Source organism: Hyla sarda, chromosome 11 (assembly GCF_029499605.1).
Source record: "Hyla sarda isolate aHylSar1 chromosome 11, aHylSar1.hap1, whole genome shotgun sequence".
NCBI classification, from domain to species: domain Eukaryota; kingdom Metazoa; phylum Chordata; class Amphibia; order Anura; family Hylidae; genus Hyla; species Hyla sarda.
In genome coordinates, this window is record NC_079199.1 from 22,107,425 (window position 1) to 22,124,479 (window position 17,055).

The 17,055-nt window shown below is 43.2% G+C and overlaps 1 protein-coding gene across 1 annotated transcript in view; it reads left to right on the forward strand.

Annotated features, from left to right (window-relative positions):
- Positions 1-15,160, forward strand: part of ATG2B (autophagy related 2B) — a 97,969-nt gene extending 82,809 nt beyond the window's left edge. Inside the window, exons 35-42 of the mRNA XM_056546119.1 lie at positions 2,180-2,258; positions 4,204-4,393; positions 4,485-4,554; positions 5,685-5,767; positions 7,168-7,289; positions 8,517-8,671; positions 10,801-10,950; positions 14,410-15,160. Of these exons, the coding sequence (XP_056402094.1) occupies positions 2,180-2,258; positions 4,204-4,393; positions 4,485-4,554; positions 5,685-5,767; positions 7,168-7,289; positions 8,517-8,671; positions 10,801-10,950; positions 14,410-14,640 (1,080 nt within the window). The 3' untranslated portion in view covers positions 14,641-15,160. The remainder of the gene's footprint in view (positions 1-2,179; positions 2,259-4,203; positions 4,394-4,484; positions 4,555-5,684; positions 5,768-7,167; positions 7,290-8,516; positions 8,672-10,800; positions 10,951-14,409) is intronic.
- Positions 15,161-17,055: the final 1,895 nt, after the last annotated feature.

The window sequence follows — 17,055 nt, forward strand, 5'->3', positions numbered from 1 at the left end:
ATACATTACATTACTTATCCTATACTGATCCTGAGTTATATCCTGTATTATACTCCAGAGCTGTACTCACTATTCTGCTGGTGAGGTCACTGTGTACATACATTACATTACTTATCCTGTACTGATCCTGAGTTATATCCTGTATTATACTCCAGAGCTGTACTCACTATTCTGCTGGTGAGGTCACTGTGTACATACATTACATTACTTATCCGGTACTGATCCTGAGTTATATCCTGTATTATACTCCAGAGCTGTACTCACTATTCTACTGGTGAGGTCACTGTGTACATACATTACATTACTTATCCTGTACTGATCCTGAGTTATATCCTGTATTATACTCCAGAGCTGCACTCACTATTCTGCTGGTGAGGTCACTGTGTACATACATTACATTACTTATCCTGTACTGATCCTGAGTTATATCCTGTATTATACTCCAGAGCTGTACTCACTATTCTGCTGGTGAGGTCACTGTGTACATACATTACATTACTTATCCGGTACTGATCCTGAGTTATATCCTGTATTATACTCCAGAGCTGTACTCACTATTCTACTGGTGAGGTCACTGTGTACATACATTACATTACTTATCCTGTACTGATCCTGAGTTATATCCTGTATTATACTCCAGAGCTGCACTCACTATTCTGCTGGTGAGGTCACTGTGTACATACATTACATTACTTATCCTGTACTGATCCTGAGTTATATCCTGTATTATACTCCAGAGCTGTACTCACTATTCTGCTGGTGAGGTCACTGTGTACATACATTACATTACTTATCCTGTACTGATCCTGAGTTATATCCTGTATTATACTCCAGAGCTGTACTCACTATTCTGCTGGTGAGGTCACTGTGTACATACATTACATTACTTATCCGGTACTGATCCTGAGTTATATCCTGTATTATACTCCAGAGCTGTACTCACTATTCTACTGGTGAGGTCACTGTGTACATACATTACATTACTTATCCTGTACTGATCCTGAGTTATATCCTGTATTATACTCCAGAGCTGCACTCACTATTCTGCTGGTGAGGTCACTGTGTACATACATTACATTACTTATCCTGTACTGATCCTGAGTTATATCCTGTATTATACTCCAGAGCTGTACTCACTATTCTGCTGGTGAGGTCACTGTGTACATACATTACATTACTTATCCTGTACTGATCCTGAGTTATATCCTGTATTATACTCCAGAGCTGTACTCACTATTCTACTGGTGAGGTCACTGTGTACATACATTACATTACTTATCCTGTACTGATCCTGAGTTATATCCTGTATTATACTCCAGAGCTGCACTCACTATTCTGCTGGTGAGGTCACTGTGTACATACATTACATTACTTATCCTGTACTGATCCTGAGTTATATCCTGTATTATACTCCAGAGCTGTACTCACTATTCTGCTGGTGAGGTCACTGTGTACATACATTACATTACTTATCCTGTACTGATCCTGAGTTATATTCCGTATTATACTCCAGAGATGTACTCACTATTCTGCTGGTGGGGTCACTGTGTACATACATTACATTACTTATCCTATACTGATCCTGAGTTATATCCTGTATTATACTCCAGAGCTGTACTCACTATTCTGCTGGTGAGGTCACTGTGTACATACATTACATTACTTATCCTGTGCTGATCCTGAGTTATATCCTGTATTATACTCCAGAGCTGCACTCACTATTCTGCTGGTATGGATCGCCAGGCTTTCTGAATTATTGGATGCAGGATTAACAAAATCTCTCACTAAATACTTTTCCGGCTGACTAAACCCCCATCCTCCTTTTTGCTTAGGATAAACAGGATATGGCTTCTTCCTGTGCATTATTAATATGATCTTCCCTTCTTTACTTCCAAAACAATTATCCATTAAGTCAAATGCTTCCGAATATGATCATATGAGGATACCTGGAGTGGTCTCCTAACTATAAACCTCCAGCTGTTGCAAAACTACAGCTACCAGCATGTCCGGACAGCCGTTGGCTGTCCGGGCATGCTGGGAGTTGTAGTTTTGCAACATCTGTCCTGCTAAATCTGCAGGTTTCTGGTGAATTTTATGTGTATTGCTGTAGATCTGGATTTCGATGATGTTCCTGAATAGGTCGGAGCTGTGACGATGTCTTTCTTGCCTTTATTTATAGGATGCCTTGTTCTTCTTGAAGGATTTCTTCACAAGTCTTTCTTCAGAAGTGGAAATATTGGTGACTCCGGATCCTGAAGGTATAATCAAAGTTACCGTCGCCGTAAATCACAGGAGAAAACAATAAGACGTCCATATTTATGTTACTTAGTAGGAAAGCAGACTTGGCGGTAGGATAACACGGGTGTAAACAAGCCCGTGGCTAGATAGGGCTAGTCATCAGGATTCTGAGCATACCAGTTTTGTTTCCATAGGCTTCTCTGTTCGCAAGATATAAGCCTTTTTTGTTGTTATGCAAATGAGACTGAAGTGCCCAGTGGGTGTTCCCCAGTGAAGCAAGAGCCCAGGGAAGTCCAGCCCTCTGTATCTAGTCACGGTCAGTAAGACAGGGTAGATGGATACAAGTTGGTAGTGGTGCTGTGATCAAAAGGATATGGGCTGGACCTACCTGGGATATTGCTGTGCAGGGAAACGCCCCCTTGGCACTTGATTCTCATTTGCATAATAACAAAAAGGCTTATATCTTGCTAATGGAGAGGACAAGTGAAATAAAAAATAATCCTGATAACTAGCCCTATCTAGCCATGGGTTTGCTTTCACCCCTGTTTTCCTGCTGACAGGTTGTAACGAGGAGCCTAGAAATGGTTGGTTTCTATGCCATCTGTACATAGGTAATGTATTACTTATTATCCATTGGAGACAGTATTATAGTAGTTATATTCTTGTATATAGGAGCAGTATTATAGTAGTTATATTCTTGTATATAGGAGCAGTATTATAGTAGTTATATTCTTGTATATAGGAGCAGTATTATAGTAGTTATATTCTTGTATATAGGACCAGTATTATAGTAGTTATATATTCTTGTATATAGGAGCAGTATTATAGTAGTTATATTCTTGTATATAGGAGCAGTATTATAGTAGTTATATTCTTGTATATAGGAGCACTATTATAGTAGTTATATTCTTGTATATAGGAGCAGTATTATAGTAGTTATATTCTTGTATATAGGAGCAGTATTATAGTAGTTATATTCTTTTATATAGGAGCAATATTATAGTAGTTATATTCTTGTATATAGGAGCAGTATCATAGTAGTTATATTCTTGTACATAGGGGCCATATTATAGTAATTACATTCTTGTATATAGGAGGCAGTATTATAGTAGTTATATTCTTGTATATAAGAGCTGTATTATAGTAGTTATATTCTTGTATATAGGAGCAGTATTATAGTAGTTATATTCATGTATATAGGAGCAGTATTATAGTAGTTATATTCTTGTATATAGGAGCAGTATTATAGTAGTTATATTCTTGTATATAGGAGCAGTATTATAGTAGTTATATTCTTGTATATAGGAGCAGTATTATAGTAGTTATATTCTTGCATATAGGAGGCAGTATTATAGTAGTTATATTCTTGTATATAGGAGGCAGTATTATAGTAGTTATATTATTGTATATAGGAGCAGTATTATAGTAGTTATATTCTTGTACATAGGGAGCAGTATTATAGTAGTTATATTTTTTTATATAGGAGCAGTATTATCGTGGTTATATTCTTGTATATAGGAGCAGTATTATAGTAGTTATATTCTTGTATATAGGGGCAGTATTATAGTAGTTATATTCTTGTATATAGGGGCAGTATTATAGTAGTTATATTCTTGTATATAGGAGGCAGTATTATAGTAGTTATATTCTTGTACATAGGAGCAGTATTATAGTAGTTATATTCTTGTACATAGGAGGCTTTATTATAGCAGTTATCATTTTTTAGATGGGGCAATATTATAGTAATTATATTTTTGTACTTAGGGGGCAGTATTATAGTAGTTACTGTATTAGTTTGGGGGGAAAAATTCCATGAAAAATAACAACTTCCTCTTATAATAGGGTATATTATTGTACATGATTTTTTTTTTCTCTGTGGATGACAGGACAGATCGGTAATGCTGTGTACACATTGAGTTTTTTGTCTCATCTGCTCCTTTATGTTTTGCCCATTTTTACTTCCAGTGAAGAGAACACCAGGTTCTGATGTCACTTGCACTTTGCCAAAGCATCTGAACCCCCAAGAAAGAATCCCTGTTATTTCGTTTCTCGGACAGAATCAGCCTGTGAGAAATGGCGATGTGAATTTTACAGAGTTCGATGAGGACGCCATGTATGACGTCTCCTCGTATGATGACCAACCTGTGTTTTTTCGGTGTGTGGCCTCTATTCACCTATTTGACAGATGGGTATCACCCTCCTCTACATCTATCTATACTGCTAACCATTCTCTTTCTCTTATGCAGGGAATTCCGGTTTACCTCTGAGGTTCCAATAAGATTGGATTATCATGGAAAACATGTCTCCATGGACCAGGTAGGCTTCACCTTCTTACTTTGCTCTAATAATGTGTAATCTACAAAGCACCTATATAAGAGAATATGGACCGACCTACACAAGGTGACTTGACGGTTCTTTTTTGGCTTCTGTTTAAACCGTGATCTGTCTTAAATAAATAAAAGCCATGACACCAATATGAACAAAGGGAAAGATAGGATGTCAGCACTCCGTAGTGCACGTGGAGGTAGGTACAGTTACAAAAATCAACGTCCCCCTATTATACCCCTAAATTTTCACATTTAGGGGTATAATAGACGAGTTTTGGCACACTCCTTGGCTTCCTCAGATATCCAATATGAAAAGAGCCTTACCTATCTGTAGATATTTTATCAGTATTGATCCCATTGTGTGGTGGTGCACATGGAGGTAGGTACATGTAGAAAAGACAATGTCCCAACACTCACCAAGTTCTAATAGAAACGTTGTTCCCTTAAGGGTATACTAGAAACGTTTCTGCAAATACATTGCCTTCCTCAGCTCTCCAACTCAGTGTTTCCCAACCAAGGTGCCTTCAGCTGTTGCAAAACTACAACTCACAGCATCCCCGGACAGCCTTTGGCTGTCCGGGCATGCTGGGAATTATAGTTTTGCAACAGCTGGGGGCACCCTGGTTGGGAAACACTGGTCTGTTATCTAAATATTTTGTCAACATTGATTCCATTTAGGGGTATAATAGACGAGTTTTGGCAAACACCTTGGCTTCCTCAGATATCCAATATGGAAAGAGCCTTACCTATCTGTAGATATTTTTTCTGTATTGATCCCATTGTGTGGTGGTGCACATGGAGGTAGGTACATGTAGAAAAGACAATGTCCCAACACTCTCCAAGTTCTAATAGAAACGTTGTTCCCTGAAGGGTATACTAGACACGTTTCGGCAAATACATTGCCTTCCTCAGCTGTCTATCTCAGTGTTTCCCAACCAGGGTGCCGCCAGCTGTTGCAAAATTACAACTCCCAGCATGCCCGTACAGCCTTTGTCTGTCCGGGCATGCTGGGTGTTGTAGTTTTGCAACAGCTGGAGGCACCCTGGTTGGGAAACCCTGGTCTAGCTGATATCTAAATATTTTGTCAACATTGATTTCATTGTGTGTATTTTTTTCTAGGGTACTCTAACTGGAATACTGATAGGACTGGCCCAGCTGAACAACTCTGAGTTAAAGCTGAAGAGACTATGCTACCGGCATGGGTAAATAATAATCACTGCTGTAGGTAAAGGTACAATGGGCATTTTCATATACAGATGCAGAAGCTGCTGAATGAACATTCTGCATGCTGCTATGAGACGGTAACATGATGCTGCGCTCTGCTATTTACCTAGTACAGACATTCTTATACTAAGTATTTAAATGGTGTGTTACATTTAAAGCCTAGACTCGTTGCGTTAAAGAATTACTGTAATTTATAAAACTTTTTTACCTTATCTATAAAGTTTTGATCATTCAAAATCTCAGTACACATAGATGAGCGCCTCTTCCAAGCCTGTTCTACATAGGTGACAAGTGTGGGGGTCTAAGCACCCAGACCCCACTATCTTTATGACAAGCCATACGTTTTTTAAATGACTGGGATACTTTAAGGCAAGAAAGTTAAGAAATTTCCAAATAGACAAGCCTAATTCTTATAGGATCACTATATTTACTATGCCCCTCCATCATGTGCTCTTCCTGCATATAATCCATTGATACACAGTATTGATATTTATTAAAGGGGTATTCTGGGGAACTCTACTTATTGTCTTGCTAAGGCTGCTTTCACACTATAAAAATACCTCCGTAATGAACGTCTGTCATAAAAATCTTGAAAATCGTCCGTTAAACAATCCCTAACGCCAGTTAGAAAATCCCATTATAGTCTATGGGATTTTTCTATATTTTGTGATGGACGATAGTAACGGGAGAAATAGTGCATTCACCCGTCACAAAATAACAGGCTATTAGAAAAATCCCATAGACTATAATGGGATTTTCGAACGGCCGTTTAATGGCCGATTTTCAAGATTTTAATGACGGACGTTCATTACGGAGTATTTTTATAGTGTGAAAGCAGCCTAAGTGTCTGATCTTGAGGGGTCTGACCACTGAGACCCCTGCAATCTCTTGTACACAACTTATCCATCCTCTGAGCACTCCAGCCCCCAGATTTTGAGACTAGCAGGAGTGACTGCCCGCTAAGCCATTCACCAGTTGAGTCGGACCCCAGTCTTAGCCAGTGATTGTTGCGGGGCCCGTCACTACTGCTGGTCTCCGATAGTGGAGGTTGGAGGGAACCGGGGACAGGTGAATCGGCGGGCCCAGTACAAGAGATCCGGGTGGGGGGTCCAGTGGTCAGACCCCCTGTGATCAGACACTTATCTCCTGTCATGTGGATAGAGAATAGGTTAATTTCCCTCATTTCCTATTAAAGGACATCTGTAGTGCAATATAACTTATCCCCTATCCTTCGGATAGGGGATAAGTTATAGATCGTGGGGGGTCCAAGCGCTGGAGCTCCCCGGGATCTCCTGGACGGGGCCGCGGCTGTATGCTGGATAGGGGATAAGTTATGTTGCGCTGGAGTACTCCTTTAATGTTGGGTTTTCTTCTCCAGTCTCTTAGGTGTGGACAAGCTGTTCTCTTATGCCATCAATGAATGGCTGACTGATATAAAGAAGAATCAGCTGCCTGGCATTCTGGGAGGAGTGGGACCGATGCATTCTTTGGTTCAACTAGGTGACTGTTCTATCACTTGTACATTCTCTTTTATGTCAGTCTGTGTTTTAAAGGGTTCTTGAAGGGAACCTGTCAGCTCCATTGTTCTTGTCCAACCCGCTGTTACCTGTATATCTCTGTGCCAAGGTAAAATACAGGAGAAGTAAAAGAACAAGCGCTCCATAGGGTAATACTGATAATACCCGGTGTGAGAGAAGGAATGAATGACTGCTCATCCTGGGTGGTTGTGTAGATTCATACACAACAATGATGAAGGCACAAAAGATAATAGGTCGTCCACTTCCCTCCGGTGAATGACGACAAGTAAATGGAAAGAGTAGGCTTCAGTGCAGAAAACCGGCTCACACCGCGCTGACTGACCAAGACACGATATGGAGGATAAAAGTGGACTTTAATAACCAAGATGCAAAACGTTTCGCGGCGCATGCGCTGCGCCTCCTCTGCTGTGACCAGATACATCTCTGTACCTAACCTACAATTTGCTTCCAGTACTCGTTAATAAGTAAGAGAAAGTACGAATTTCATCAAATAGAAGTAACTAGTGGTGCTCTGACTAATCCGTTTATACTCGAATATAAGCCGAGGCTCCTAATTTTACCCCAAAAACCCAGGAAAAGTTATTGACTCGACTATAAGCCTAGGGTGGGAAATACATCATCCCCCCCATGTCATCATCCAGACCCCCGTCATCATCCCCCCCCCCTTCATCATCACTGCCTGTCAATCCCTTCATCAGTGATCTTCAACCTGCGGACCTTCAGAAGTTGTAAAACTACAACTCCCAGCATGCCCGGACAGCCATCGGCTGTGCTGGGTGTTGTAGTTTTGAAACCTCTGGAGGTCCACAGGTTGAAGACCACTGTGGCCTTAGTCATCATGCAGGCCACACCCCCCCCCCCCCCCTCCCTTTTGTTTTGTACTCACCTCCCCTCGACGGGAAGTTATGGTGAGCTGGTCCGGGCCATCTATGCTGCAGAGACCGTCCGGTGGAGATGGTTAGTCGTTGCGGGCTGTCCATTTTCGCCGGGGGGGCCTCTTCTCCGCGCTTCGTGCCCGGCCCCGGAGTACTGACGTTGCCTTGATGACACCGCACAGGGGCGTTGCACATTTTTTAATAGAAGTAATTTACAAATCTGCTTAACTTTCTGGCACCAGATGATTTAATTTTTTTTTTTTCCAGTGGAGTACCCCTTTAACTTCTCACACTGTTTGTTTGTCTGGTTTTAGTTCAGGGTCTTAGGGATTTGGTGTGGCTACCCATAGAACAATACTACAAAGATGGCCGCATCGTTCGAGGCTTCCAAAGAGGGGCTGCATCGTTCGGCACGTCCACCGCCATGGCTGCTCTGGAGCTGACCAACAGAGTTGTGCAGACCATACAGGTATTTCCTTCCTTGTGGTTCACGTACATGGTGAGGATGCAAATCACAAGCTTATCACATTCAGAGATTAAAGGAATTTTTCCACCATGGACATTCCATATACACAGGTGGGGGTCCCCTCACCCCAGTTCTGTCTTGTCACTGAGCCTCAACTTGGATCCAACTTGGACACAGATAACTACCAACAATTCCCTAGAGGGTTCTTGGGCAAAGAGGTGGGGACAAACTGCTGAAGGGCCGTAACTTAAAGGAGAAATGCGGCACAAAACTTTTAACTCCTCCTATTCCCGGGCTGGAAAAAAAAAACCTTTAACTCACCTTCCTACGTTCCCCCGTTGCACCGATATCGGCATTGCCTTCCTCCGGCGCTGCTCTGCTCCATGCTTCTTAGGCTCGGAATGTTACACTGCAGTCAGCGTATCACCGGCCACAGCAATGTCCCGCCTCGGCCGGTGATAGGCTGAGAGCACTGTCATGTAAGGAGCCTGGACAGCAGGGAGAAGGCGGGACCAGAGCTCCTTACATGACAGTGCTCTCGGCCTATCACCAGCCGACGGGGGACATTGCTGGGGCCGGTGATACGCTGACCGCAGTGTAACATTCTGAGCCTAAGAAGAAGGGAGCCGAGCAGTGCCGGAGGAATGGGATGCCGATATCGGCGCAACAGGGGAACGTTGGAAGGTGAATTAAAAAAAGAAAGAAAGAAATTTAAAAAAAACGTAAAGATTTTGCAGCCCGGGCACAGGAGTTAAGTTTTGCGCCACATTTCTCCTTTAATGTCAAAAAGCTAGAAATAAATTTTATTCTATAGCAATTTTTATTTTTAGATATCACATCGTGTAGCTGTTCCTTTTTTGCTGTTCCTTTTTTTTGCAGAACATCCCATTCCTTATATTTTATGCAAAAGGTTTGGCAATAACTCTTTCATATTCTTATTTTACCAAAGAATAAAAATCAACTTGACCTTGCAAAAGTTTTTTTTTTTGTTTTTTTATTTTATTTATTGATTTATTAATTTTTTATCAAAAAATGGCATATCCATAATAATCAACTGGTGCCAGAAAGTTAAACAGATTTGTAAATTACTTCTATTAAAAAATCTTAATCCTTCCAGTACTTTTTAGCTGCTGAATACTACAGAGGAAATTATTTTCTTTTTGGAACACAGAGCTCTGACATCACGAGCACAGTGCTCTCTGCTGACATCTCTGTCCATTTTAAGAACTGTCCAGAGCAGGAGAAAATCCCCATATGCTGCTCTGGACAGTTCCTAAAATGGACAGAGATGTCAGCAGAGAGCACTGTGCTCGTGATGTCAGTAGAGAGCTCTGTGTTCCAAAAAGAAAAGTATTTCCTCTGTAGTATTCAGCAGCTAATAAGTACTGGAAGGATTAAGATTTTTTAATAGAAGTAATTTACAAATCTGTTTAACTTTTTGGTACCAGTTGATAAAAAAAAAAAAAAGTTTTCCACCGGAGTACCCCTTTAACCAAATAAACACATCCTAAAGCAGTGTTTCCCAAGCAAGCTGCCTCCAGCTGTTGCAAAACTACAACTCCCAGCATGCCCGGACAGCCGTTGGCTGTCCGGGCATCCTGGAAGTTGTAGTTTTGCAACAGCTGGAGGCACCCTGCTTGGGTAAACACTGCCCTAAAGGTTAGTTACCGATTACCAGACCACCACATGACTATGGCAGTATATTTGTCAGATCACCACTAGAGATGAGCGAACTTACAGTAAATTCGATTCGTCACGAACTTCTCGGCTCGGCAGTTGATGACTTATCCTGCGTAAATTAGTTCAGCTTTCCGGTGCTCCGGTGGGCTGGAAAAGGTGGATACAGTCCTAGGAAAGAGTCTCCTAGGACTGTATCCACCTTTTCCAGCCCACGGGAGCACCTGAAAGCTGAACTAATTTATTCAGGAAAAGTCATCAACCGCCGAGCCGAGAAGTTCGTGACGAATCGAATTTCCTGTAAGTTCGCTCATCTCTAATCACCACTGTCGCTGTCTCGTCTAACAAAACGAGTCAGTAACTCCAGTGTCTGATAGGCGGTGGTCTCACCTCTGGGACCACCACCGATTATTTCTAGCATATGTTTATAACCTACTTTTCCCTCTTCTGTTCAGGCCGCCGCAGAGACCGCCTATGACATGGTGTCACCCGGACCAAGTCCTGTTGAATTGAGAAGAGCGAAGCGATTTTCTCACCATCGGCTGGTGCATCAACCTGTAGACTTAAGGGAAGGCGTGGCCAAAGCGTACACCGTGGTTAAAGAGGTAATATAGTGTATATTGAGCACTTGTGGAAACGTCTATATACTTTAACGGAATATATCATCCGCGCAGTGCAAAACCTGCTTCGTAAGTTTGTGGTTGTCCCAGTTGCTGCCCAAATTCATCAGGTGGCGCCTCTCACTTTTTTATTTATTAATTTTTTTAAATGTTATCACTTTTTATTTAAATAATCATTGTACAATGAAAACGTTAACAATACAATAGAAATTATTTTTTTAATTTTAATTTTTTATTATTATTATTATTTTTTTAAATCCCTCCCTCCCTCCCAACCTGAATCCGCCCGAAATACAGTGGAAAAAATAATAATAATTAATTAAATTAATTACATAACCTAATCTTTAATTAAAGGGGGGAGAGATTTCTTTCAGGGGATGGACTCGGAAAGCGGAGGGCCCCTGTGCAAAGAATGTGCTATGGGGGATTTGCTCCTACTCTGGACAGTTCCTGACATGGACAGAGGTGTCAGCAGAGAGCACCGTGGTCAGACAGGAAAGACATTTATTCAACTTCCTCTGTAGTATACAGAAGCTGATAAGTACTGGAAGGATTAAGATTTTTTTTTAATAGAGGTAATTTACAAATCTACAAAATCACTTCAATAAGATGGTGTCAAAAAAGTGTCCGTCTTCGACAAAAATCACAGAGAACACTAAAACTTAACTTTTAATGAATCTCTTAAAACAGCAGTCTTCAAACTGTGGCCCTCCAGATGTTGCAAAACTACAACTCCCAGCATGCCCGGACAGCCAACGGCTGTCCGGGCATGCTGGGAATTGTAGTTTTGTAACATCTGGAGGGCCACAGTTTGAAGACCAATGTCTTAAAACATATATGCGTGTCCACATTTACCATTAGGTAAAAATATAAATCGGTCCTATTGTTAGCTATGGACCAAAAATATGAAAACAATGTTCCAACCGATAGACAATGATACCAAAAAGGTGACTATGTAACCCATAAATTGCAGCCGCCAGTGCTGGAACAGAAAATAGATGAAAAAAGCCCATTGTATAATGATAGACACTAGAGATGAGCAAACTTACAGTAAATTCGATTCGTCACGAACTTCTCGGCTCGGCAGTTGATGACTTTTCCTGCATAAATTAGTTCAGCTTTCCGGTGCTCCGGTGGGCTGGAAAAGGTGGATACAGTCCTAGGAGACTCTTTCCTAGGACTGTATCCACCTTTTCCAGCCCACCGGAGCACCTGAAGGCTAAACTAATTTACGCAGGATAAGGCATCAACTGCCGAGCCGAGAAGTTCGTGACGAATCGAATTTACTGTAAGTTCGCTCATCTCTAATAGACACAAATAGGACTAAAGGAATGGTGGGGTGTAAGAAAGGAGGGATGGGCTAGGGGAGGGGGAGGGGGAGGGCCTGATGATGGTGGCCCCTACCTAATCTCCCTACACTAGGTCCCTCCGTCTACCCCCTCATCCTAGGTGGGGTGAGCACGCTAATAAGGGCGGTCCCGCTCTGGAACCTACCCCTGAGTAGACCTGACTCGCCCCTATTTACAGACAGTTAGGATGTAGAGCAGTGGTCTTCAACCTGCAGACCTCCAGATGTTGCAAAACTACAACTCCCAGCATGCCCGGACAGCCAACGGCTGTCCGGGCATGCTGGGAGTTGTAGTTTTGCAACATCTGGAGGTCCGCAGGTTGAAGACCACTGACGTAGAGGGTCTCTCTGTCTCACTGGGGGGGTCCTGTCTAGCTTGTTTGGGTGGGAGAAGGAACAATACCCTAAAGAGCCTAATGCTCAGTATAATGAACTCCCAAACCAATAAGCTTCAAATCATGCAAAGAGGCATAGGAGGTATATGAGTGTATATCGTCACAGGATGATGGAGTATATATGTATCAAATACACTTTGTTATATAGATAAATGAACAATTAACAGGAAAAGATGCTTCAATTCGGTCATGTGATCATTATAGACACAAACCCTCCATATATCATATCCCTGTATCATGCAGAACATCATAAGAGTCAGAATAAAGCAATCAAACATCTTATCCGCTCCGGGCGGCCATGTTCTAGTAGTCCCGATGCGTTTCCGGCCCCCAATTCATCATCTGCCGCCCGGAGCAGATAACATGTTTGATTGCTTTATGATATATGGAGGGTTTGTGTCTATAATGATCACATGACCGAATTGAAGCATCTTTTCCTGTTAATTGTTCATTTATCTATATAACAAAGTGTATTTGATACATATATACTCCATCATCCTGTGACGATATACACTCATATACCTCCTATGCCTCTTTGCATGATTTGAAGCTTATTGGTTTGGGAGTTCATTATACTGAGCATTAGGCTCTTTAGGGTATTGTCCCATCTCCCACCCAAACAAGCTAGACAGGACCCCCCCCCTAGTGAGACAGAGAGACCCTCTACATCAGTGGTCTTCAACCTGCGGACCTCCAGATGTTGCAAAACTACAACTCCCAGCATGCCCGGACAGCCGTTGGCTGTCCGGGCATGCTGGGAGTTGTAGTTTTGCAACATCTGGAGGTCTGCAGGTTGAAGACCACTGCTCTACATCCTAACTGTCTGTAAATAGGGGCGAGTCAGGTCTACTCAGGGGTAGGTTCCAGAGCGGGACCGCCCTTATTAGTGTGCCCACCCCACCTAGGATGAGGGGGTAGACGGAGGGACCTAGTGTAGGGAGATTAGGTATCCTTTGGATAGGGGATAAGATGTCTAGGGGCGGAGTACCCCTTTAATTTTAAAAACCTATGAAATACAGCAATGACGTCACAGATCTTAGCGTCTGCGTCGTTGCTGCCTGATTTAAAGAGGCACTCCGCTGCTAGACATCCTATCCCCTATCTAAAGGATAGGGGATGAGATTAGAGATGAGCGAACTTACAGTAAATTCGATTCGTCACAAACTTCTCGGCTCGGCAGTTGATGACTTATCCTGCGTAAATGAGTTCAGCTTTCAGGTGCTGCCGTGGGCTGGAAAAGGTGGATACAGTCCTAGAAGACTCTTTCCTAGGAATGTATCCACCTTTTCCAGCCCACCGGAGCACCGGAAAGCTGAACTCATTTACGCAGGATAAGTCATCAACTGCCGAGCCGAGAAGTTAGTGACAAATCGAATTTACTGTAAATTCACTCCTCTCTAGATGAGATGTCTGATCGCGGGGGTCCTTTTTGTTCAAAACGAACGCTGGGTTCCTGCGGCAGTGGTTGTGATGTTATAGCCACTCCCCCTCCATTCATGTTTATTGGAGGGGGCGTGTTGTCCGACAAGCTCCCTCCCATAGACATGAATGAAGGGGGGCGTGGCGTGACGTCACGAGGGGTTGTGACGTCACGGGCTCTGGCTCCGAGTGTTCTGAACAAAATGTTCAGAACGCTGGAGCCCCAGAGTGCCCCTTTAAGTCACCTCACACACCTCATCTTTTATTTTATTTTTTCCCCAGGGGATCACAGACACCGCTCAAACCATCTATGAGACAGCGACTCGTGAACACGAGAACAGAGGGGTCACCGGCGCAGTGGGCGGAGTCCTTCGCCAGATTCCACCGGCGGTTGTCAAACCGCTTCTTGTGGCAACGGAAGCCACATCCAACGTGCTGGGCGGAATGAGGAATCAGATAAGGCCCGACGTCCGGGAGGAAGAGTCACAGAAGTGGAGATTAGAAGAAGGGTAGAACAGAGCGCCGTGTGGACCGCGCACCGCCAGGGTGAATACTGTGACTCACTATTACCACGCTGGATGGATAGGTTTAAGCTTTTTTTGGCAAACGACTCAGGAATGGGTGAAACTTACCTACCACATGTGGAACCTTCATGGGTGCACAGGGATACCGGTTGTACTGTATGCCGCTCGGCGATCATGGCTTCTCCTCCGCTTCAGATCCCCTCCACCCCCGGTCAATTCCAGACATCAAGAGAAGAAAATCTATTTTGGCTATAGCTTTCTAGTAGTGTTACTCCATGATTTGCTCCTTTTTTTCCTTCTTTTTTTTCTTCTTTTTTTTCTTCTTTTTTTTCTCCTCTGCTTTGCACTTGGTTGAAAGTGAATAACAATTCCGTTCCATGTTGTAGGTAGGTGTTCTGCGGCCACCGCCTCCTGTCACCTGGGCTCGGGGTCAGAGGTCTTGTGTTACATTTTAGTCTGTACATTTGTAATTTGTTTATAGTGTTAATAAAACATGTGTTCTGGTCAGACTATGCACTATATGGGAGGTGTCCTTTATTGAGCGTCGGTGAATCCTGCCGTCGTATTTAGTTACTATGGGGCCACAGTCTCTATCCTCAGGGTCACTAGTGCTCATTTTAAAACCCAGCTTTCATGGATTTTTACCCCTTTAAAGGGGTACCCCACCCCTAGACATCTTATCCCCTATCCAAAGGATAGGAGATAAGATGTCTGCTGCGGCACCCCAGACATCCGGTGCATGGAGCGAACTTCGCTCCGTGACGGATGACTGGCGATGCTGGGCGGAGGCTCGTTACGCCACGGCCACGCCCCCTCAATGCAAGTCTATGGGAGGGGGCGTGACGCCCCCTCCCATAGACTTGCATTGAGGGGGCGTGGCGTCACAAGCCTCCGGCGCTGCACCCAACGCTCTAAACGAATGCTGGGTGCAGCATGGGTCCCCCTTTGGATAGGGGATAAGTTGTCTGGGGGCGGAGTACCCCTTTAACCTAATACCAAGAAGCAAAAGTGATTTACGCAGTGCAGCCATACCTTTTGGCTGCTTTATAGCAGTTTTAATCATCCTGAAAAACACAATGTTTGCAATGCCTCAGGGCCACAACACCTATCCCCTGTACGTGAGCGCTGGGGCCGCTGTGTGATTAACACACAGGTCCTCAGCGCATGTGCACGCGGCGAGTTCTCTGGGCCACTGTTCACTTCCGATGCCTCCAGGCTCAGCACGCCTGCGTAATGCTAGAGGCAGAGAGTGAGCGAGTCCTTTGCCTCTAGCAGACGTGCTGAGCCAGGAGGCGTCTGGAGCGAGCGCTTGTTCAGAGAGCTCTCCGTGCGCACGTACATATGATAGAGGGCGCATGCGCTGAGGGAGTGTCATTCACACAGCAGTCCCAGTGCTGGGATACAGGGGATAGGTGTTGTGGCCCTGGAGCATTGCGAACCCCTGCCTATGCCCAGACTGTTGCTGACTCCACAATAAAGCGTTTTTCAAGATGATCAAAACTGCTAAAACTGTTAAAGGGGTATTCCGCTGCTAGACATCTTATCCCCTATCCAAAGGATAGGGGATAAGATGTCTGATCACGGGGGTCCTGCTGCTGGGGCCCCCCGCGATCTCCCGCAGCACCCGGCATTTTTAAACAACAGCAGTGGTTGTGACGTCATGGCCACGCCCCCTCGTGGTGCCACGTCCCCCTCCATTTATATCTATTGGAGTGGGCGTATCGGCCGACTCTCCCCCTCCCATAGACATAAATAGAGGGGTAACAGCGTGACATCACGAGGGTCGTGGCTGTGATGTCACGATCACGTCCTCGGTCTCCGAGCATTCTGAACAAAATGTTCAAAAACGCAGGAGCGCCGGAGTACCCCTTTAAGGGGGTAAAAATTTATGAAAGTTGCCCTTTAAAGTAGTCTGAGACCTAAGATCTAATGTAGGAAAGTATAATCTCCAGATATCACTATTCATGTTGGCACAGAGTAGTAGTTGTGCAACTGGCGAGGCTCAGGGTGGGGAACACTGCTCGAAAAGAAAAAGAGAAGTAAATGGTAAGTATGAATAATATAATGAAAGGTAAGTTTTTATATGGTAAATGAATGAATACATTTGACCATTTTTTTTATATATAGAAATTTTAGCAATAAATATGTACAATATATATATATATATATATATATATATATATATATATATATATATATATATTATAATTTGTAGATTAATTTTTTCATGTTTATGAAGCTCACTGATCCCATCTAAAAAACCTCTCTAAGGGTCTATTCACACGTACAGTTTTCTGCACAGATTTGATGCGCAGGATTTCAAGCTGTGTTCAGTTTACATTGAAATCTGCAGCAGAAAATCCTGTACATCATATCTGCGCATCAAATCTGCACAGAATACTGT